This window comes from Pyxicephalus adspersus, chromosome 5, assembly GCF_032062135.1.
Source record: "Pyxicephalus adspersus chromosome 5, UCB_Pads_2.0, whole genome shotgun sequence".
NCBI classification, from domain to species: Eukaryota; Metazoa; Chordata; class Amphibia; order Anura; family Pyxicephalidae; genus Pyxicephalus; species Pyxicephalus adspersus.
Window position 1 is genome coordinate 2,040,881 of NC_092862.1, and position 22,690 is coordinate 2,063,570.

The 22,690-nt window shown below is 40.1% G+C and overlaps 2 protein-coding genes across 2 annotated transcripts in view; one reads left to right on the forward strand and one right to left on the reverse strand.

The window, feature by feature from the left end:
- OPLAH (5-oxoprolinase, ATP-hydrolysing) overlaps nt 1-9,116 on the forward strand; it is a 32,866-nt gene extending 23,750 nt beyond the window's left edge. The window contains exons 19-27 of the mRNA XM_072410558.1: nt 731-905; nt 1,899-2,083; nt 4,077-4,223; nt 5,169-5,303; nt 5,446-5,595; nt 6,392-6,549; nt 7,738-7,898; nt 7,975-8,072; nt 8,359-9,116. Coding sequence (XP_072266659.1) covers nt 731-905; nt 1,899-2,083; nt 4,077-4,223; nt 5,169-5,303; nt 5,446-5,595; nt 6,392-6,549; nt 7,738-7,898; nt 7,975-8,072; nt 8,359-8,508 — 1,359 coding nt within the window. The 3' untranslated portion in view covers nt 8,509-9,116. The remainder of the gene's footprint in view (nt 1-730; nt 906-1,898; nt 2,084-4,076; nt 4,224-5,168; nt 5,304-5,445; nt 5,596-6,391; nt 6,550-7,737; nt 7,899-7,974; nt 8,073-8,358) is intronic.
- Nucleotides 9,117-10,741: 1,625 nt separating this feature from the next.
- Nucleotides 10,742-21,670, reverse strand: LOC140331934 (uncharacterized; the record flags this gene model as incomplete). Its single annotated transcript, XM_072413263.1, is given in 3 exon segments — nt 10,742-11,544; nt 17,436-17,509; nt 20,966-21,670. Coding segments are annotated over 3 exon segments (813 nt in total). The 3' UTR covers nt 10,742-11,457.
- Between the last annotated feature and the right edge of the window lie 1,020 nt (nt 21,671-22,690).

Consider the following 22,690-nt stretch of genomic DNA (forward strand, 5'->3'; position numbering starts at 1 on the left):
AAAAAACAGGCTGAAACACAGCAAGGGATCTAGTACCAAAAAGCAAAAAGACACCGGTGACACTGGAGACACCATAGGTCAGCAAAGATACAAGGGGACACAGGAATAAACTGGAGATACGGATGACATAGGGATCACCAAGGATATGAAGGAAGGCAGGAGACAGACACTGGAACAGCAGGACAGGAATTGCACAAGGTAACAGCAGACTGAAGAACAAGGGGTTAGAAAAAGGGACTGGGCAGTGAAACACTCAGAGACAATGGCTAGAGTTAACACTAGCAGAGTTAGGGGCCCGGCAGTAGTCTGAAGACACATTGCTTGAACACGGAGCGCAGTGTCTGAGCCAACTAAATAGTCAAGGACTAACAAGAAGCTACTTCCTAATAGGCTGGTGGGAGGGGCAATGCTGAATAAACTTGGAAGAGCATGCGCTCCCGGGGTCAGAATGGCCCGCGTGCACAGGAGACACTTTAGCAAAGGGGAAGTTAATGTAAGAAAGATTCCTTTACTGACAACCTTTTGTATACCAACATGGTTGCTTTAACATTTGTTCACACCATGTAGTAAATATATAACCACCAGGTCATCAGTAGAACATTTTTTCCATTGCATTTTCCATTTAGTGAAAGCTCTCTTAGCGCTCCCCTCCCCAGCAGTGACTAAAGTGCTGATCTAGGTGATATGGTTTCTCCTGCCAATAACTGATTTTCCTCTTACTATACTTTAGGTTTTCGGGACTGAAGCGACACTTCCAGTGTTCTTTGTGGCCTCCCGTGGGCACCATGCTGACATTGGCGGGATCACACCGGGCTCCATGCCACCACACTCCAAGTCCCTGAAGGAAGAAGGAGCCGTATTCATTTCCTTTAAACTGGTGAAAGAGGGACAATTCCAAGAAGAAGGTCAGAGCCTTGCAATGCCAGGGAAAAATAGAATATGGAATCCATGCTGGAATTTCTAGTTTCTCTACAGCTGGTATATTATAGGAAAATAAAGTGATACCTCTAGCCAGCTGTTACCCTCCAGCTGATGGGGAAAGTCCCAGCATCCCCTGTAAATATGTATGCAGAAATGGAAGCAATGGGGTAGTAGAGTTGGCATCCTTCATCCACCAAGTGATCGGTAAGGAGTGAAAAACATTTCCTAGGAATTGTCTCAGATGTTTAAAACTTTTCAAGCCAGATGTCTTGGAAGCCGGCTTATTGGCTTATTGGCTTATTAGGTATGCATAGCATAGCTAGGCAACTATCTAGCAAACCCTGCTAAAGCAACTCTTACAGCTCATATAGCACAATGCAATGCTACTTTTTTGGTGGCCCACTGATCAGATACAGCATGCTCTAAATTAACCTTTATAGCATTGAGGAACCCTTGAATAACTTTATCCATAACTCACAGTACATTAGTGTGGTGGCAAATGGGAAGAATGCCTCCTACAATGGTGGCCATTAATACTAATATTATAAATATCATTAATAGACAGGATTTATATAGCGCTAACATATTATGCAGCGCTGTACATTAAATAGGGGTTGCAAATGCCAAACAGTTAGTGACACAGGAGGAGGAGGATTCTGTCCTGAAGAGCTTACAATCTAGGAGGTGGGGAAAGTAACAGACAATAGGAGGGGAGATGTTGGGAAGAACGTCACCCTTACAGATAGCCAAAAAGATCATTGGTGTCACTTAGCCAGACCTGAGCGGCACAAATTGCTCAAGGAACCTCTGGAGGAACCCTGGTTGGGAAACACTGATCTAAAGGGACTATTTAGGGCAAAACAAATGCTCTGCCACCTCACTGTTCACTTTCCGGAGTTCTGGGTCTAATCTATGTATAAGCTTTATGTTTGCCTGTAGTTTTATTATTCCTTTGCTATACCTCCGACCTTCACCAGCTGTCACAGAGGCGCTCATGGCTCCAGGTTTGATCCCAGGCAGCAGTGGAACCCGCAACCTCCATGACAATTTGTCCGATCTGCGGGCTCAGGTGGCAGCCAATCAGAAGGGCATCCAGCTTGTGAATGAGCTAATTGATGTCTATGGATTGGAAGTGGTTCAAGCGTACATGGAACACATCCAGGTAAATGAGTTAGACATCATTTGAGTCAGTTAGCCTTCACAAAATTATGCAAAATTAGGTAAACCTGTCACCCATAATACAACACAAATGTGTATGGAAATATAGCACTGCCCTAAAGGGTTCTGTGAAATCCTGCATGGACCTCGGTCTTTATGTAAAGTGCATTGTTCCTTGTTGGTCAGAATATATGCAGGTCAGCCTTGTTTAGGAAGCTCCTTTAAATTTTTACATTTATTTAAATATGAAATAATAAATCTTTTCACAACTTCACTCATTTTGTTATAATTTCCTTCAGAATACAAAGCAGATAATGTAAATTGCATCAGCCCTTTCAATTCCAGACTCTGCCTCACATTCTGCATATTTAATTTTTAGACCAGTTTATGTGAATAATCCCACAACCTATATTTTTAGAAAAATGCAAAAATTAACTACTCAGACTGAAAATACAAAATATTTCCACACGTTTATGGTCATCTGACTGTATTAGCTGCTATGGCCAAACGTATGTGAGACCCTTCCAAATGATGGGGTTCAGGCGTCCCCAATGGAAAGTTGTGTTATGCCTACAGCATACAGTTAGGTCCATAAATATTTGGACAGACAACTTTTTTCCAATGTTGGTTCTGTACATTACCACAAATAATTTTAAATGAAACAACTCAGATGCAGTTGAACTTCAGACTTTCAGCTTTAATTCAGTGAGTTGAACAAAAAGATTGTGTACAAAAAAAAAGGCTTTAGTTCCTCACATTTTTTTGCAATCTTTTTGTTCAACTCATTGAATTAAAGCTGAAAGTCTGCAGTTCAACTGCATCTGAGTTCTATCATTTAAAAAAATTGATTAATTAAGTAATGTTGGTAGAATATTTGACACCCAGGACAGGAAACCTATTTAACACCCACGTGCTGTAGATGACAAAATGAAAAAGTTAGTTAATTGCAGGCATTGAAAATTGCAGTTATTTATTAGAAATACCCCCTTGCATTGAAGGATAATTTAACAGCATTCAAATTAATCATATTACAGGTCAATGGGGAGTTTTGAACAATGGATACAAACATAGATCAAAAATGTATTACACAAATACAATTTTCATTTACAAGCATTAAAGATGACAAAATTGTCAAAAACATACATAATACAATTTTGAACATAAATGTACACATGTATGTAACATATCAACGGCTTGCTCAGGCTGTGGTTATTCAGTTAGTATTCGCTCCTTGTAGCACAAATTGTATCCATTCTTTTTCTTGTCCCATAGCCTGAAAAGATATTCAATGTGTTTTACTATATTAAACAACCATGTTGTTCCCATACTTTCTTTTCAAGAAATTGTGGTCACAGTGAAACAAGTTGAGTAAATCTATCATTATTCATATAACCGATCCTCATTATGAACCCTAACATTCAATGGGATCCTAATGAGAAATGCTGTTTTAGACATTTGTGCCCTTCCCACCTTCTGGTCTGATTTGGTGAAGACCATGTGCCAAGGTTATACGTTTTCCAGGTCCTTGTATATCTAGTAGTAGTTGGTAACACTCAGCTGGATTTGTTTTTGTATTGCAGAAGCATTTTTCAGCCAGTCCTAGCTGCTTTTTCAGTAGAGAAAAAGCGGCTTGGAAAAGTTTAGGGAAGACCCTTTTTCTGTTCCACCATGACTGTCCCATTGTGTACAAAGCCAGCTCCATAAAGACCTGAGGTCACCAGTTTGGTGTTAGAGAACCTTATAACCCTGACCTCAACCCTACCGAACACTTTTAGGATGAATTGGAATGGTGAGCCAGGTCTTCTCATCCAAAATCAGTACCTAACCACAGAAATGTGGACAAATGCCACACAAACCTTTTAGGTATATGTGGTGTTGGATAAGGCACATGAGAAATTTCCTACTCAGATTTGTTGTCTTATGAAATTTCTAAGAAACCATAAAGATGCTTTTGCTTTTTTTTAATATATCTTTGCATTGGATCTGTCCATTCTCAGGCAAATGCCGAGGTTGCAGTGAGGGAAATGTTGAAGGCCTTTGCTGAGCGTTGGCAGAAGCAGACAGGAGCGCTGGAGGTGGAATCTGTGGATTTCATGGATGACGGCTCTCCAATCCGGCTGAAGGTGCAAATTAACAAGGAAGAGGTAATGAGACATGGCTATATAAAAAATATCTATACCATTTCTAGGACTCCTCTATCGCGCTCAATGTCTTTCTGCATTGGCAGCTTCCCAATTTGTAGTGCTGCTACAAACCCTGGGTAATTAGCCCTGCCCTCTGAATAGAAACCGTCAATGAAAATAGCAGTTTCTGCCCAGTGGCTATACTATGTGGTTCACTTAAATGTCTGGGAAGATGAATACTGTAACCTATATCAGTTTTATCTGTGTTCTTGCATCACTCATTGACTTCCAGCTCTCTCATCTAAATCTTTGTGCAACTTTGTGCAATTCCCAAAAAAGAGGTAAAGATGATGTCCTGTATATAAAGCCTTATAAAAGGCATACAAACCCTCGCCAATTACTGGGACTTCTTATAGACTTTATTAAGTGCTTTCTTTTAGATTGTGTTCTTAGTCTTTTGAATAACTTCAAAAATCTGTTCAGAGTGTAGTAGGAGAGACCTCTTGTTCCTTATAATGGAGTTTTTGAGGAGTATAAAGCCCAGTTTGATGAAGATTCCAAGGGAACACCTAGTGCCAGTGATGGCATCCTAAAGGGACCCAGACCCTCCTGAAATGATGGATCTGCCTGGCCTATAAAAGGACAGAAAGTGGAAAGCCTGTGGTGCTCATGCCATCTAACAGCGCGACCCAGACATGTCATAGCACAGTATGGTCCATATTGTGTGCCAGTATACAATGGCAGCACCATGAGATTTTTTCACACTTGCTTCCCAAGGCAGGCCAGCTTGGAAGAGATATATCAGACCACAAGGTCTGCCATGGCCTTTGGTTAACAATAGAGAAAAAAAAACAGCTGATTGTGGTAAATTCTTTTAGCTGTACCATGACCTAGGTAAGTGAGAACCTTCCCAGATGTATAAACGTTGTATCCATAGTACTGTACTGACCTTTGGTGTCATTGCAGGGAAGTGCCTTGTTTGACTTTACCAACTCCGGGCATGAAGTTTTTGGAAACTGTAATGCTCCCCGTGCCATCACCCTCTCGGCCCTGATTTACTGCCTGCGCTGTATGGTGGGACAAGATATACCCCTAAATCAGGTAAGTCATAAATATCATTACGTCTAAGCAAGTCCAGAACTGCAAATTATTGGCTCAGATGAAGCCTTCATATGCAATCATGTAACCAGCTGTCACAGAAAAAGACCTCAAGGTACCAGTACTGTATCTGTCTTCTATTCAGGGTTGTCTTGTGCCTATCAAAGTCATCATTCCCAAAGGATCCATCTTGGACCCCTCTCCAGATGCTGCCGTAGTTGGGGGCAATGTGCTGACATCGCAGAGAATCGTAGATGTCATTTTCAAGGCATTTGAAGTCTGTGCAGCGTCTCAGGTGGGATTAAGTTGTGATTAAGGGGGACTGTGATTGTCTTATATCCAAAGGAATTTTATTTTGAAAAGCAAAGAAAGTGATGAAAAGCCTGTTGGATTTTTCTATTTATGTCCAATTGGGGGACATTTTCCATTATACAACAGGGAGAGGAGATTTGTCCAATCTACCAGACAAAATACCTTTTTTGAATTGTCACCAGAACTGATTTCCCTGTTGTAAATTTTCTATTTCTCAAGCAGGGTACCCCAGGGGTGGTTATGGGGTCCTTAAACAGTTGACAATGGTGAGTATTCTTCTCCCATTGACCACTAATCTAGCACTTCTACTACTGATGACCATTGGTGGATGTAGCCAACAATGGATCCCTATGCAGAACTTGCTTGGGGCCCCCGTTGGCTGAGGAGGACCCGGGACCTCACTATTCATTATTCCCTCCTTCACTGACCACCGAAGGGCAACTACAATATCTATGTCTGCTAATCCAACTTTTCTCTTTTATAATTCAGAGAAAAGGTGAAAATATCTACACCCATTTCCTATATTTATCATGAAAAGTATATATAAAACCTAATCCCCTTCCTAAAAAACCCAGGTGTTTACTGAAAAGTGCCGGGTTGTGCACGCAGCTAAATGGGGCCAGGGAGAACACTGTAACCATTTTTATTAGGGGTTTCCCAAGACAAGGAAATTACTTCAAGGGTTTCTCCAGGATGAAAAGTCTGAGAAATGTTCTAGAGGAGCTGTAGAAAAAACACATGGGGTAACTTTGAAAAGTGAATTGTCTTGTGTTGTACAGGGCTGTATGAACAACGTGACATTTGGAAACCAGAAGACCGGTTACTATGAGACAGTGGCTGGAGGTGCTGGAGCTGGACCACATTGGGATGGGAGAAGTGGAATCCACAGTCATATGACCAACACCCGAATCACAGACCCAGAGATTCTGGAGAAGCGGTATGGTGAATAAAAATAGTCTGTGTAGTTATGATATATATTCGTCCGACAACACTAAGCCACGGTTTCACAATTATCTGTTGTCTGTCATGTGTGCCCCATCTATATTGTCGTCTTAAAGTATTGCCACTTCCATGGAAAATGCAATCATGTTTCTAGCTATTGATCAGTTTTAGAGATGAGTACTAACACTCAAAAAAAAAAAAAAAATTTCAAAAAGTTATCACTGCAATACTGTGATGTACAGAGGGGTTCAAAGCAGAATGTTTACGTATCATCATGTATATCCTTTGGTTTTCTAATGCTGGCCATTCACTAGGTAATAGTCGTATCCCCCAGATATTGTCGGTTTTCTTTTTTTACATTTACCACGAAAACCCATCAACTGTTCTGTGCTCAACCCATGCAGTCTCCTTCTGTAACCACCAGTAATGGCGCGAGTTGCCCTGATGAGTTACATTATTGGTGGTCAGAGTGGAAGCAAACAATGTGAAATCCTGATCTATTGCCACATCAACTGTCAATGCCCTGTTGTCTAAGATTTTTTAGATTTAATGGACCTGGTTTAATAAAGCTCTCCAACACCGGAGAAGATAGATTATCAAAGGAGATCGAGCAAAGTGGAAAAGATTTGATTTAGGATTAAGAACATTTTGTCAACTAATAGCAAATTATTGAGGTTAGGTTTTCTGGATCACCCAGGATCTCCCATAATAGTCAATCTTCTCCAGTCTTGGAAAACTGTAATAAATGTGGTCCAATGTTATTATTAACCATAGCTTTGATTCTATTAGAAAAATTGACCAGTAATGGCCAGTACATGGTCAGCGATTGTTAGACCTTCTCTACCTATAGGTGCCTGGCCATTGACCTAGAAGTATCAGCCAAGGGATCAGCAGAGTGGCACTGACTTGATTTCCTTATCTAAATCTAACATTGATTGGCAATGCTCTATTGTATAGTTGCTTTGTGATAAATTGAATGTTTTTATCTTCTGTAACGTTAAATCTATCACTGACTGCAGTCACACAGATGGTGGAGAGAAGTTGTAGGTGGGTGGTGACCCCTTTATTGTCTCCCAACTTTTCAATAACCACCCAAAAAGTGCGTGGTGGTGGGCCCAGGTAAAAGGGGCTGGGCAGAACACTTCATTTCTTGAAATACAGAATTGTGCTTTCTCTGATTTAGGTACCCAGTGATCCTAAAGAGGTTTGAGCTGCGTCCAAGCTCTGGGGGCGATGGAAGATTTCAGGGAGGAGATGGAGTCATCCGCGAGCTGATGTTTAGAGAAAATGTAATTTTGTCAGTTCTCACAGAACGAAGAGTATTTCAGCCCTACGGACTAAACGGTGATTGTACAGATTTAGTCACTATAATGAAGTCACTGTAATTTCCTCTCATTAATCTCTTCTATGTTCTCTGTAGGAGGGTCTCCTGGAGAGGTCGGGCTCAACCTTCTCCATCGCCGCGATGGGAGAACCATTAACCTGGGAGGGAAGACGTCTGTTCCGTTAGAGCCTGGGGTAGGATGAGAGATTGCTTCTTTATTTTTATTTTCTTCAATTGTAGTTAAACCAAATACAGCCCATACGTCAAAGACCGTCCATCCTTCCCGTGACTGAGGCACTGACTTTGCAATTGCCCATCAGGGGGAAGGGACTAGGGATGGAGAGGAGGAAGGCTTAGCTTCTGACACTAAAGGAAAAGTCAGGAAGGGTGCTTTTTTTTTTTTTTTTTTTAAGTATGCTGAGGTTCATGCTTACTGTTTTAGGGTGACAGCTTATGAATGTTTCATTCCGCTTTGTCTAGGACATCTTCACCCTTCACACCCCTGGAGGTGGCGGATACGGTAATCGGAACCAAGATGGCGACACCCCTCTGCCCACCAAGAATCCCAATCGCAGCTTTGCAGAGCGGGGAAGCGTCTTTGATTATCGCATGGCACAGGAGACTGTATGACAACATGGCATGGGATGGTTGATGCACTGTGCACCTCGGGGAGGTTGTTGGCTGTTTTTGACTGGTGAGAAGGTGCCTGGGGATGGCAGTAGAAGGACGATGGCCACCATCCATCCCCTTATGAAGGCAAATCCCAGCTGAGACTAACAAAGCTTCTTGTGGCATTAATTCCTGTACATTCCAGACACATTTTAGCTTAAAATAAGAATCTCCTAAAGTTGATCTTTACCCTAAATTGGAGATATTTATATCTTGTTTCTTGTCATGTAATTGAAAGTCAGGGTAATATTTTCCAATATAAACAGAGACAATGGCCATTTGTTTCTAGGTAAGGTGCGCATTTTCAACCCCTCTCCCCCCCATTTTTTTTTTTTTTTTGCTGCTCCGGTCTTGGTGACACCCATTCTATTATCACATACAAGGTAGTAGGGGAAATCGTCCCGGTCCGGGCACAGCAATAACACCTGACAGATTCTATCCATGATGAAGAGAGCAGATTTCATTCTGAACGTTGGAAGGAAATAAATCACAGAACTGTTAAATATTCTGTAGCATATTAGATTTTTTTTTTTGATGAAACTGTAATCATAATAAAAAAATATTTTCCATTTTTGTCTTGGTTTTTGCTTTAAAAAAAATACAAAATTGATAGTTGGAAAAGAAAAATGTGTAAATAATGAAAGTATTATTATATCTGTGCTGCCCCACTGAGCTCCTGCCAACTCCCTGCCACTTCCCCCTCTGCATGCCAGGCTAGTTCCGGCTGCACCTTCTTGTCCACTGCTTCCTTCTCTCGCGCCATCCAGTACCAGGCCTCTGGCCCTAAATTACTTCAGCGGAAGTGGCCTTATTAGCTTCTTCCTTATCAGTTGATGGAGGTGCTTTCTTTCAGCATTTCATGAGCTTTGTGGCCCCAGAATGGCAGATCCCCCGCCACTACAAATGCTTGAGGTGCAGTCACTGGTTTTTGGGCAATAGTTAAAAACAGGTCCAAATGTACACAGTTCCCAATTCACACTAAACAATATTTATCAGTGTGTTTCACAACCAGGGTTCCACCAAGTTTTCTAGGATAACGAGGAGTTTGTGCCTCTCAGGTCAGTTTAAGTGACACCAATGATCTTTTTGGCTATCTGTAAGGGTGACATTCTTCCCAATGGCCAGCAATGTAAGAGGAATTCTTCCCACTGACCCCCAGCTAATCTACGGTGAGTTGTAGATACAGGAATCATAGGAGAGGTTCCTTGAGGCCCTGAAAGTTGTTTTAAGGGTTCCCCTTTGTTAAAAAGGTTGAGAAACACTTTTATATAGAGAATGGCCATGGTGGCACTTTCAAAGTAAGTCACAATGTCTCATTTATCTATAAAAAACAAAACACAATTTTATTAAATCCAAAGTTACAAAATTACACATAAACCATAAGCACATATCTTGCAGACTGCAAGTGTGATTTCTTTCTCTTCATACTCACTAAAAAACAGTTATAACTTTATACATAGCAGTCTTCTGAGTATGCCCTTCTACGCATTTCGCTCAGATGGCTTTATCAGGAAGGGCAAACTTTAGTTTATCTACAGAGCAATACATGATACAATCAATACCAAATGAAGCTATTTACATTACATTATCGCTGCAAGGAAAGTATATACACATTATCAATTGGAAAATTATCGAAGACTCCTGTGGTGCATTATAAAGTATGGCGGCAGGAGGATCGAATATCTCTATATTGCTTTTGTAGCATCTTTTAGAATGCTTTTAATTTGCAAAAAAAAAAAACTGTGGGGAGCACCCCTCCAAATTAAAATTATACCCTTGAACAGGCATGAGACTTTCTTGGATAGGAAATAGGGCAGTGAAGTGAGCTCTATATACCTGATACCCTCTGCCAAGGCAGATTACAGAGGAATATTATGGCAACGAAGGAAGGGAGCATATATGTAGTCCTCTACACTTTTGGCAAATCTAAACCCCCATCCTCTTTACCCCCTCGAGCTGCGAGGGCCTTCATTGGGGCAAACAGCTTCATCCCATTAAAATTCTGTTTTTGTCATTATGAGTGTACAATAATGAGGAAAAAAAAAAGAATAATTGTTTCATCTGCCTTCAACATAGAAACTTAAAGTAAAGGCAGTCTGAATACTTTCTAAAGCTACTGTGTGTGTGTGTGTGTGTGTGTGTATATGTGTGTATATATATATATATATATATATATATATATATATATATATATTACACATTAAGTAATAGTTATTTAACTGTGTGAGCTTCATTGATTTCTTGATTGGCGAAGGGCCACAAAGAAGAAGTAAGGAAGTTTCATGTTATCTCAGAAAAACCACTTGTATACTGTATGTTAGTCCCCAATATCTCAGAAGCTCTGGATCTGCAAAAGTTGAACTTCTGGCTACATGGAGGCAAATGGTTATTGAGCAGGTGGTCATCCCAATAGGCTGGGCTATTCCTATCTTACTCAGAGACGTAAGTACTTACCCCTGAATCAAAGTGGACATCTCCTTTATTAGGGGATAATTCAGGGTTTGGTTAGTTCTACATTTGGGATAAAGGAGGCTGGCAGCTGCCTGCTTGTATGACCCAAGCCTCAGGAGCTACAGGCGACAAATCTTTCCATGGAAGAGTTTTTTATGTGTTTCTTGGCGTCTGTACCCAAAAACATCCAACAACTGCAGTTGTCATCAATCTCCAGGCAAAGTGTAGCAACCATGTGCTCCTTGGGTTCCTGTACCCACAAATATCCAACTTCAGTTATCAGTGGGTTGTTCCACGAATTGGAAGTAATTTTCTCAAGCACTCCGACATCTTCTTTTCCAGCCTTTCTATAGAAGGGCACACTGGTATTTCTTTATATATAGACAAAGTTACACGGTAACATGGGGCAGTATGCAGCCCAGATGAGTTCAACATTTCATTTGCATCCCATCTTCTGACTTAGATGCACCTATCAATGGTGAGGGTTCCTTCCACTGTCACACGAACATCAGTAACATTATATCTGGGCTTTAGCTCAGCACACATCTGTGGGGAAAACAAAATTAGAATTAGTAAAGAATTAGTAAAGAGGCGGGTTATGTTTTGTCCTCTGCTGCTGTTTGGATCTGTAACAATTCAAATAACTAAATGTATAAAACACACAGGTCCTGGAGACTAATAAATTTAAAACACTAATGTGCTAAAAAACTCAAAGCACCTGATCCTTAGACAATCCTGAAAATATTTATTAGAAATAATAAACACTCAACATACTAAAAGATAACTCCAACAGTAAAATGCAATGCAAAAGATGTGTCAGCAACCATGATGAACTGTCAGAATTAAATCACAAAACCGCAACAATGTTGTATATCAATGTATCTGCTTAATCTCCTCCGTACAAGCAACAATGTACTCAGCAAGTCGTCATGCAATATTGCAAAGATCAAGAATTGGACTATATTGTAAAGCAATATCAAGACCGCCATATAGGGCACATCCAAGTTACTGTTACACTTTGTCCTCTTTACCTTCTTCCTGTGCATGGGGATGATCTCAAAAAGTTCTAAGAGTTCTTGCGGCTGTCAAAGATTATAAATCCGCCTCCTGTTTTTTTCTACGAGTATTTCAAAAGCAACCTGTTATTGTTAATTACCTGTTGTTCAGCAATAATGCGTTAAAAGGTCGAAAAGAACTTTCATCAAAAACGTCAAGTTGCAAATAAGCTCCACTCTACATATTTCGCTCATCAGAGCATCATCACGGGATGGACTACAATCCCAAAAGATACAATTTGTAAGAATAAAAGGTTACCCCATTGCACAAAGCACCTACACACGTCATCAGTTTATCCTTTGATTACCTATCAGCATGGTGGTGTTCTTACTAATATGTTAGTAATATAAGAAGATAAATATCTTTGGGGATTTGACCTTGCAAGGAAACAATTTACCAAAAAGGTGAAGGAAACTTATGGCCATTCTATCATTGGTAGGGAAAACTATTATGCATAATTGGAAAAGTTCAAACCCTCCCACCCTTGCTATGTTTAAGGACAAATCATGGCTCGTATGAGTGGAAGCATCTTTGGAGAAGGAATCCTGTGTCATTGAGTTTTTTTGATGTGCGGGTATCGTATATTTTGCTGTTTTATCACCTAAAACTGAGAAAAGCATTGTATCTACTTGGATCAAACTATCATTTAAGCATTTTCCCTTCCTAAGTGTTGATTAAGTCATGGCCTTTTACCAGGCTCCAATATGAAGGAAATGTGTTGCATCTTGGATGTGGAAGGTATGGGAGATGATTGTATAGCCTCTTTCGGGGGATGCTTTGAAAGGTATAGCTCTCAAATAAAAATCTCCCAAAAAAGAATATGAAACACGTCAAATGAATTCTTGAGTTTTTTCCCTGTAAATAGTTCTTCCTCCCTTTTACATAATAAATTAGTTAGACTTGGTCCAAATTTTGTGCCCATTGCCACACCACATATTTGGAGATAATAATCATTCCCAAACCACAATAAATGCAAGATACAAGGAACACAGGACATGTGAAGTAATACAATTGTAAACAATATGGTCACGCCATTTTAGTTTTCAATATCTTTTAATAATTTTCACTTTATTTAGATAAATTTGAACAAAACAAAAGAGAAAAAATATATCACAAGTCATACAGAAATCCATCGTCGTTCATCTAACAAATGAAACTAATCCAGTACATTATTCACAATATTTTATATTATGTACCCATTTATTTATGCTCCCCCACTTATCTCCACAGATCCCTTTATAACTTATTTCCAATTCACTACCTAAAATCTTACGTTTATTAATGCCAAATAATATTTAACCATCCATAATAATTTATCCTTTCTTTCCCATTTCTTAAGCTAATTTATCATATTGCTGACAACCCCTATCATTACCCAGCGACAAAGTGACTATTTAAATATTCCAATAGATATCTTACTTATCATGAGAGTTTACCAACATTCCTAAGTGAGGGAAAAATAAAAGAGGAACCTCCCCGCTGCCAATGTTACCCCACTTAAACACGAACCATCATCCTTTTGGTGTTAGTATAACGACTCTTTATAGTGTTAAGGAGGGGAAAAATTGCCCTAAATATACCATTCTTCAAAGCTCCATGTTTTATGACCTCATTCTATCTTACCCCAGTATTTAACAAAAAATTTAACCCTTCTGTGTTCCCAATTTTCTATTATCAACCTGCTAACTATTTCTAACTCCTATAGAACCTATCTCTGTGGTGGATCCTTTTCTATTCTCCAGCCAACAGAGCCCTATTGTACCTTCTCCTAGCCCCTATTCTAGCCTCCTTTCCCAAAAATCCTGTAAAATAACGAACAAACAAAAAAACATAAATAATTCACTATTATCCTAATTATCACAAATTCCTAGAGCTTCTACCTCATGTTTACAACGTTAAAAATTCTCTATCCCATAGGCATAGAATTCTTTAATGCATGGATTCTAACCCTCCTGGAATTTGGATACAGTATCATTCAGAATTGCCCTCATCTTTTCTTTCCCCATAAACCAGATCATTTTCTCTTTTACATGTTCCACATCGGGCATTGAAGACCGCAGAGCTTCAGACAATACCATCTTAGCTGACAAAAATAGATGTCAGCAATTTTACCTGAACCTTAGTACTGCTTGTCGGTTGATTGTCGGTGGGCGTATTGGAAATGACTTACCCACTAGTGTATATGCCAATCAATATATTTGAATCCAATACTTCTTAATCTTGGGGCACTCTCACCATATATGATACAAAGAACCATCTTTTTTTGCACCTTCTAAAGCAGGTTTTGGTATATATAGATGAGATTTTTGCTAGACCATATATCAACACATCATAGGTTTATAATTTGCCTCCAATGCTGAGGTATTGATGCCACTGTATCCCAGATTTGTTTCCATTCTTCTTGATCTATAATATACCCTAGGTCTTCCTCCCGTCGTTCACATATGTGGGTGTACTTGTTATCCTTGCAGTAACCACCTCATCAAATTAGCATTGATATCATACTTGTACACAATTTTGTTGTATACAAAACTTACAAATTTACTCAAATGCCTATTGTAACCATTCTCCCTCATCCTGACTTGGAGGAAATACCTAAATATTTCACCCCTGGAGATTCCACATTTTTCTTGCAATATGTCAAAGGGAATATCTGCTCCCCCCAGAAAATGATGGATTCTATAGAGACCTTTGTCTTTCCACGATTTAAATCCTTCTGGACTTTAAGACCTGGCAAGAACAACGGGTTTCCTGTTAACGTAGCTAAAGGCAGGTGAGGGGATATCCACCGACACCCATCCCAAACCTGCAACAAGTGTTTAAATATTGGATTATTAATTCTACCCCTCCTACAAGAAGGAACCCAGAGCACATTCTGAATGGATGTGTTTATAAGTTGCTGATTCTCCAAGTAGATGGTCACGCTATTTTAAATTTTAGTATATTCTGTGCGATTCCATGAAGGAGCTTTACCTAACTACTAATCCTTACAGAGATCACCCTTTTAAATATCCAGACCCTAGCTGCTATGCACCCACTCAGGGACAAATTCCATCCGGCTCCTTAGCCCTCTCAATTTATCACTTTTCCAAAAGTAAATTCACCTCTAATCATTTCTTAACACCAAACCTCCGATGGGTTCCCACCCCTCTTTTTTGCCGCCTTGTTTTTGTAACCGCAAACCTTAATGGACCAGACCTTCCATGACAAATACAATTAACACCCACTCCACCCTCTGTACCGCAACCAACAATTTATCCAATGGGCACCATCTGGGCTCTAGTTGACCATACATTGAACTCCCGACCCATCTGGTAAGCTTTGCTTCCGCCACCCTTTTAGTGGTTAACCCTTTTATGCCTACAACCTCCCTTATCACCCTGTCATGTAGCCCTTTCCCTTTTTGCTCCAGGCCTAACTGGTAATCCCCGTGTATTCCATGTTGTGGTGCGCCAAAGAAAAAATTTCAAAAATGTGCTTCTCTTCAGCAGAAACATTAATAGAAATGTTTCCAGCAGCAAGCCCACTCTGACAAAGGTCCTTACATTGACGGTTGCAAATTCAGGGTTTGTAGCTTTCTGCTGTGCTCCCAGAGTCTGAACTCCAATACTCTGCTGTCTAGTTAGCACACCTGAGTACTCACACTAAAGAAAGATCCTGTAAAGCTAAAGTTCTGCCATATGCAGATTATTTAACCTCTTCCCCGGATAAAATAGAGATGGTTGTTGCCTAATACTCACTACCATTGGCCTCAAATACCTCCCAATGTTATAGAATATGTTCATTGCGCATACATTTTTTTTTCTATTTTTTGAAGGCAGCAAATCTGCATTAACAGGGTAACCTGGACCAATCACTTATACCCAAGGCATCATTCTTGTGATGCACAAACCAGTAAGCGTTGCTTTGTTACTGAGCCCTCACTGATGAGCAAGATTATGCAGCATTTAGCCTCCAATTCCATTGGAGCAGGTAAGTGTTTAAATGTTTCTGATTGTGCCAATAAACTACTAGATGTATTGCTATGGAAGTGTTCCTGAGTCATCAGTATGGCACTGATTGTGTTGCTGCACACAGTTTTGTGTTGGTATTATACTGTTTGTATATCTGCAGAAATTTCTGGTTGGATCAGTTTTGTCCAGCCTCAAAGCATGATACTGCCACCATCAGGCTTCACCATGGGGATGGGGTTCTTTTGGTGGTTGCTGGACTATGGTGTACCGTTGCAAGATGGGAGCCGTTTCTTACAGAGAAAAAACATCCAGGGCCAGCTAAGTTTGCAAAAAAAAAAAAAATCACGTCACCCAAAAGCATGTAAGAAAATGTTATTTTTTTGTGGCAACAAATCAAAAAGGTATCTTTGGTTGAAAAAAAACACTTAACTTTATCAAAAGAACCCCCCACAGCGAAGCATGGTGGTGACAGTATCAAGCTTTTAAGTTGCTTTTCTTTACCTGGAACTTGGGCTTTAGTCAAAGTGGAGGGGATTGTGAACAGTTCCAAATATCAGTCACTTTTGCCCCAAAATGTTTAGCCTTCTGCTAGAAAGCTGACGATGAAGAGGAATTTCAACTTTGAACATAAAAATGATCCCAAGCATACATCAACAAAAAAATGACTTCACTAGAAGAAAATGAAAGATTTGGAATGGCCCAGCCAGAGCCCAGACTTAAATCCAATAGAAAATCTGTGGAATGACCAGAAGAGGGCGGTACAAGAGATGCCCTAGCAATCTGACAGATTTGGAGCTTTTGCAAGGAAGAGGGGGCAAATTTTTCCAAGATGAAATGTGTTATGCTGATTCCCTGACCCAAGAAGACTGAATGCTGGAATTAGATCAAAAGAAGCTTCAACAAAGTATTAGTGTAAGGGTGTGCAAACTTATACAATCCCTATTTGATGTACAGCTCTGCGAAATATGTTGGCGCTATATAAATACTGTTTAATAACATTATTGGCATTATAACAGGGGTATGTACATTTTATATATCCTCTGTATATATCGCTGTGCACATTATTTGTTTTTTTTGTTTTTTATTCGGTTTAGTTTATCTTCCACTGACCTCCAACCTGTCCCCAAGAGAATCTAGAAGCCAATTACCAAATTACAAATCGGGGTTATTTTTATGTTTGGGGGGGAGGTGCTCCCCAAAAGGAATGCACATCCTTAAGAAAGGGTACAAGGGGTTAAAGAGTCATAGAACTTGTGGTCCAATTTTGTAAGAAGAAAATAAACAATTTCTGACCCACAGAGGTCAATATCTATGTCAGAGATTAGACATTGCGCAAGTATATCACAGCAGATAATAAGATGTTGGTGTTGATAAGAAATGATTACATTACCATTTATCATATAAGCTCTGCATAATATTGGATTTTACCTTTTCCAGAATGGGTGCAATTGTAGATTCCATAGGCGAAGTGCTCTGGAATGTAACTTTAATCACTGCCCTTCCTGCAAGACAGAACAATTCAACTAATCAACAAAAAATATTATTCCTAAATGTGTATTATGTACTTTACAAGCAATATAAATTCAAAGACCTTGTAAAACTACCTGAAGAACAGAATCAGACCTGTGTCGAAGTGTTTCCTTGACTTGAATTGACTTCCTGCAAATGACACCTTGCCAGTTGTTTAGCTGCCTGCAAACCTGAAACAATCACTGCTGTCCCTAATCATTCTCTGCTGCCCCTAATCATTCTCTGCTGCCCCTAATCATTCTCTGCTGCCCCTATTCATCCTCTGCTGCCCCTATTCATTCTCTGCTGCCCTTATTCATTCTCTGTTGAGCTGTCAGTGATGTCAGTAGGCAGTAATAAGGAGGCCCACAGCACGGGACTGTGAGCAGGGCCGGCATGACTGGGATGTGAGGGCAGCCCCCTGCCGGAGTGTTAAGGGTTAATGATAAGTGAGGGGAGAGAGGTGGGGGAATAGTGAGAGGATGGGTCGGAAGTATAGGGGAGGAGTGTAGAGGGTTTAAGTAGAGGGGGCATCGGAAGTGAGGGACAGAATTTGCGGAAGAAAATTTCCCGCCCTCCCATTAATTGGGCCATAGGTAAGGTGGTGGTTGGGGTTTAGGAGGGTAAGAGTCCTGTTGGTCATTTTGGTAGGGCAACCCAGTGGTATGGTGCCCATTATTGGTGTTATGGTGGGGCCCCTGAGGCTATGCTGGGCGGCTAGGGGCCAGTGTGGTAAAAAATGGTGAATTACACTCGGTGCAGTGGACTTTACCTTTCCTAGACCTGCGGCCTGGTTGGTTAAAAAGTGGAGTTGGATATAGTGCATATATAATAGGGCACAGTGGTTTTTGATAATGGGTGGTTGGTTTACAGACTTACCGTAGTTATAATTGGTTAAAGAAAAATTTAGGCAATTTTGAAATATTATTGTTATTAATATGCTTATGTTATGTTAATGTGATGATAAATTGAATGGAAAATATGATAATGTATGTTATTGTATGTTATTTCATATGTTATTTAAGATGGTTATTTATTGGTTATTTATTGTTTAATAAAAAGAAGTTTAAAAATTTTGTTAAATGTAAGTGGGACAATAACTGTGTAGGGATTTGAAGGCAAAGCACAGGAGATGAATTTGATTCTAAGGTGAAAAGGAAGCCAATGGAGAGAACTACAAAGAGAGGCAAGCAGAAGAGGAGCGGAGGGAAGGATGGATGAGACTGGCTGCAGCATTCATCATGGATTCTGGAGGAGAGAGTCGGGTTAGTGGAATACGAGAGCAGCAGATTTATTATGTCACTGCCGGCATGCCTTTTTCTAATATTACGTCTTGCTGCCATCTCTTCCCTAGTAAATGATGCACCCAGCCACTTATAAGCCCAAAGAGTACTTTTGAGGTGGCCAGGGGTCAGCATGGGCACTCTGACTGGTCTATACAGCCCCAATAGACCACAAACTGGGATGCTCTGTGTGTCCTGACATCTTTCTGTCATGGCCAGCAATTGGTGCTACAAGAATCTTTCTGTTGAATTGGACCAGATAGGTAAGCTTCCTCCCAGGCACACCAATGAGCCTTGAGTAGTCTACTTCAAGAGGTGTCTTCTTTGGGTCACTTTTGGTAACTCATGTCCTGCATTAATTTTGTATCAAGGTGAACAGACGCGGATTTAGTTATCAAATATAGTCTTCACATCACCAACAAAGTGAGCCAACACAATGTCCCTGGAAAAAAAAGGAAAACCCACCAGGGCTGAGGTTGTCCATGAGGATAAAAAATAAGATTGAGGGGTACTCCAACTTCTTTCCATTTTGTCAGTCATTTAAAAGGTTTATTAATAATGATAATAATAATATTTGTTTCCTGTATCACATCACATTTGAAGAAGGCATTGGCATTTTGTCGGTGAAATGCATCACACAAATGGGTTTATATTTGGATTTCCCTGGACCAGCAATCTATACAAGCGAGGCATGTAAAGACCTCCCCTGTATAAACCTACAAGAGCTCTGAGGCTGCTCTTGGGTGCTTCACAGACACATTTTTCAATGACACTTTATTGGATTTCTTTTAACTGCTGCTCCAACAGTTACATAAAAGGTTAATAGGGAGAAGGGCAGGGTGGAGGAACTTGACAGCGAAACTCCAAAAAAAAGGGGTGAGGGCAATGAAGAGCTAGGAGTCGGGGGCTGAGTTTGACCAGCCAAGGTGAAAGTCACATTACACATGAATAAAAAATATTATGTAGAAAGGAAAACTGCAACTTTGGTAAAAAAAAATTTTTAGAAGTTTTTGGAGTTGCTTGAAATGTTTGGGAACAGAAACTTTAAACAAAAAGAAAGATGATGGCAACGTTCAGAAATTGGGAATTTTCTTAAAAACAAAACATTACAAATAAAGGCGGATACAAAATTATTTCACATTGCTTGACTTATAAATGTTATAATGGGATAAAGTGCCACATACAATAGAAACTACAAGAACAAATGTATTTTTAAAAATAATTGTGAAAATGGGGGCAATTTTTTCTTTTATTTCTTGGCTTTTACAAGGAATAAAACTCTATGTAGGGCAGAGCAGTTTCTGGAGTTGTAAAACTTTGTGCTCTCTTCTTTCTTTTTTTCACTTGAAGCTTTAAAGTTTAACTGGAACCTAAAGAAACTTTTATTGTTCTGCCCTTGTATCTTACTTTGTAAACATGAAAGTTCACTGCAGAAATAACTCACCTGCTCAGGTGTGCAAAAGAAAAAAAAGTCACCCCTTTAGAAAAGAATTTCTGCAGAATGCAATCCGTCCGCTTCAACCTCCACCCCCTGACTGTGCTCTGCCCATTAAATGTGTAATAGAATACATCAACCTGAGAAAGGACTTTTGTGCTTCCCAATTAAGAAAATTTTCTCAGCTGTTGGCAAAACTGCTGGGACATCCACCGAATCCTTTTATAGACCATGCACGTTATATTCTAATAGTACAACTAGAATTTGGATTCAATTATTCAGAAAGGTTACTTGTGTCTCAGTCTGCTTTTTATTGTTTTTTGGAGGGGGGTTATGTGGGATTCAAAAGTTAGATATTGCAAATAGATAAAAAAATATATGGAAAACACTACACATGTCAACCCTAGTGAATTAAAGGGGCATTCCAGCAGAGCACATAGTTTCCCATATCAGAATATGAGGCTGACAGTGGTAGAGAGTGGAATAAAATGCCCCATCAGCAATGGTTGTCAGAATTTGTACTGTTGGTGGTTCCAGTTAATGGAAAGGGGCATTGTGCAGTTTTCTTTTGTGGGGGGGGAGGAATAACTCAGTAACTTCTGAGTGTAACTACTAGATATACAATGATAAATCAGCCTGAACAAATGAGGTATGTATGACAATAAAAGTCATATTTATATGTAAATATATAGATTTTTTTTTACAAAGTAAAGTTTTGCCAATAAACTTACCTGGTGTATAGTTACTAGGTACTGGAGTTGTAGATGGTGTACTGGACACAGTGGTTTTGGTTGTCGTCATCGTTGTAGTTGTAGAGTTTGTTGTTGGGCTTGTTGGCAGACTAGTAGAAGTACTTGTAGTATTTCCCGCAATACTTGCAGCTGGGCTTGTTGTAGTAATGGTAGCTGGATTTGATACATTTGTTGTAGCATTAGTTGCATGTTGGGTGGTTGGTAGGGTTGTAACTGACATTGTTGTATCTTCTGTTGGAGTGGTTGCATTCAGTATAGTAGCCATTGTACTGAATATTGTACTTCCTAAATTACTTGTTAGATTTGTAGGAGATATGGTGGAGGTTGTAGGGGTGGTTGTGGAAATAATTGTACTTTTTATTGGAGGTTCAGTTGTAGTAATATTTGTGCTATGGATGGTTTGTGTTGTAGTGGTGGGTATGGACTCCGTTGCTGAGATAAGAATGTTTTCTGTTGTAGAGCCGGGTATGAATTTAGTTGTAGTGGTGGGTATGGATTGTGTTGCAGAGGTAAGAATGTTTTCCGTTGTAGAAATGGGTATGGATCCAGTTGTAGAGGTAGGAATGTTTTCTATTGTAGAGCTGGGTATAGATGCTGTTGCAGGGGTAAAAGTGGTTTCTGTTGTAGACATGTCTAAAGATTCAGTTGTAGAGCTGGGTATAGATTCTGATGCATGGGTAAGAATGGCTTCTGTTGGGGAGATGGGTATGTATTCTGTTGTAGAGATGGGTATGGATTCTGTTGTAGAGATGGGTATGGATTCTGTTGTAGAGGTGGGTATCTGTTGCTGAGCTGGACATGGACTCTGTTGCTGAGCTGGACATGGACTCTGTTGCTGAGCTGGACATGGACTCTGTTGCTGAGCTGGACATGGACTCCGTTGCTGAGCTGGACATGGACTCCGTTGCTGAGCTGGACATGGACTCCGTTGCTGAGCTGGACATGGACTCCGTTGCTGAGCTGGGTAGGGATTCTGTTGCTGAGCTGGGTAGGGATTCTGTTGGGGATGACTGAGTAGTTCCAGCTGTGGTGATATCAGGATTTTCAGTTGATTGAATTTTATTTGAATCAGTTAACATACTTGTTGAAGATTCAGCTATAAAAATGGGTGTGAGTGAATATGTTGACATAGTAAAGAACTCATAGTAAAGAGTATGACTCTTAGTGGTTGTTACACCCATGGTATGGGATTCTTCCATGGAAGGGATTTCAGTTGAGGATATATAGGAGGATGTTGTAGAAATTATGAATTTGGTCTCAGGTGTTTTTGTTATCACATTAGATGAAGTCATCAGAACCTCACTTGCTGCCTCCAGTGTCTGCATCTCTGTGGCTTGTGTAAACTGTTCAGCTGTGGAAATTGTACTGGATTCACCTATACTGGAAGTTTTCACAGTTTGAGAAATGGACAAATTTTCCCCCACTCCAGAGGTTTCATTTGTTTGAATAGTAGGAGTACCAATTGGTTCCCCTGTTGCGACACTTGTGTTGGGGTCATCTGTAACTTCTAATATCTTGGTTGATGTTTCCACAAAAAAAGTTTGTGAAATTGCTTCTCTGGTCACCAGGCTGATTATTGCCGACGTGTTTTCAGCTGGTGCTGTAGTGTTGGTATAGGTAACACCCTGAGTATTGCTGGTCGCTTCTGCGGGCATTGCCGTTAGGCTACCGCCTTCTATGACTGGTGTTGTAGCAGACAGGTTC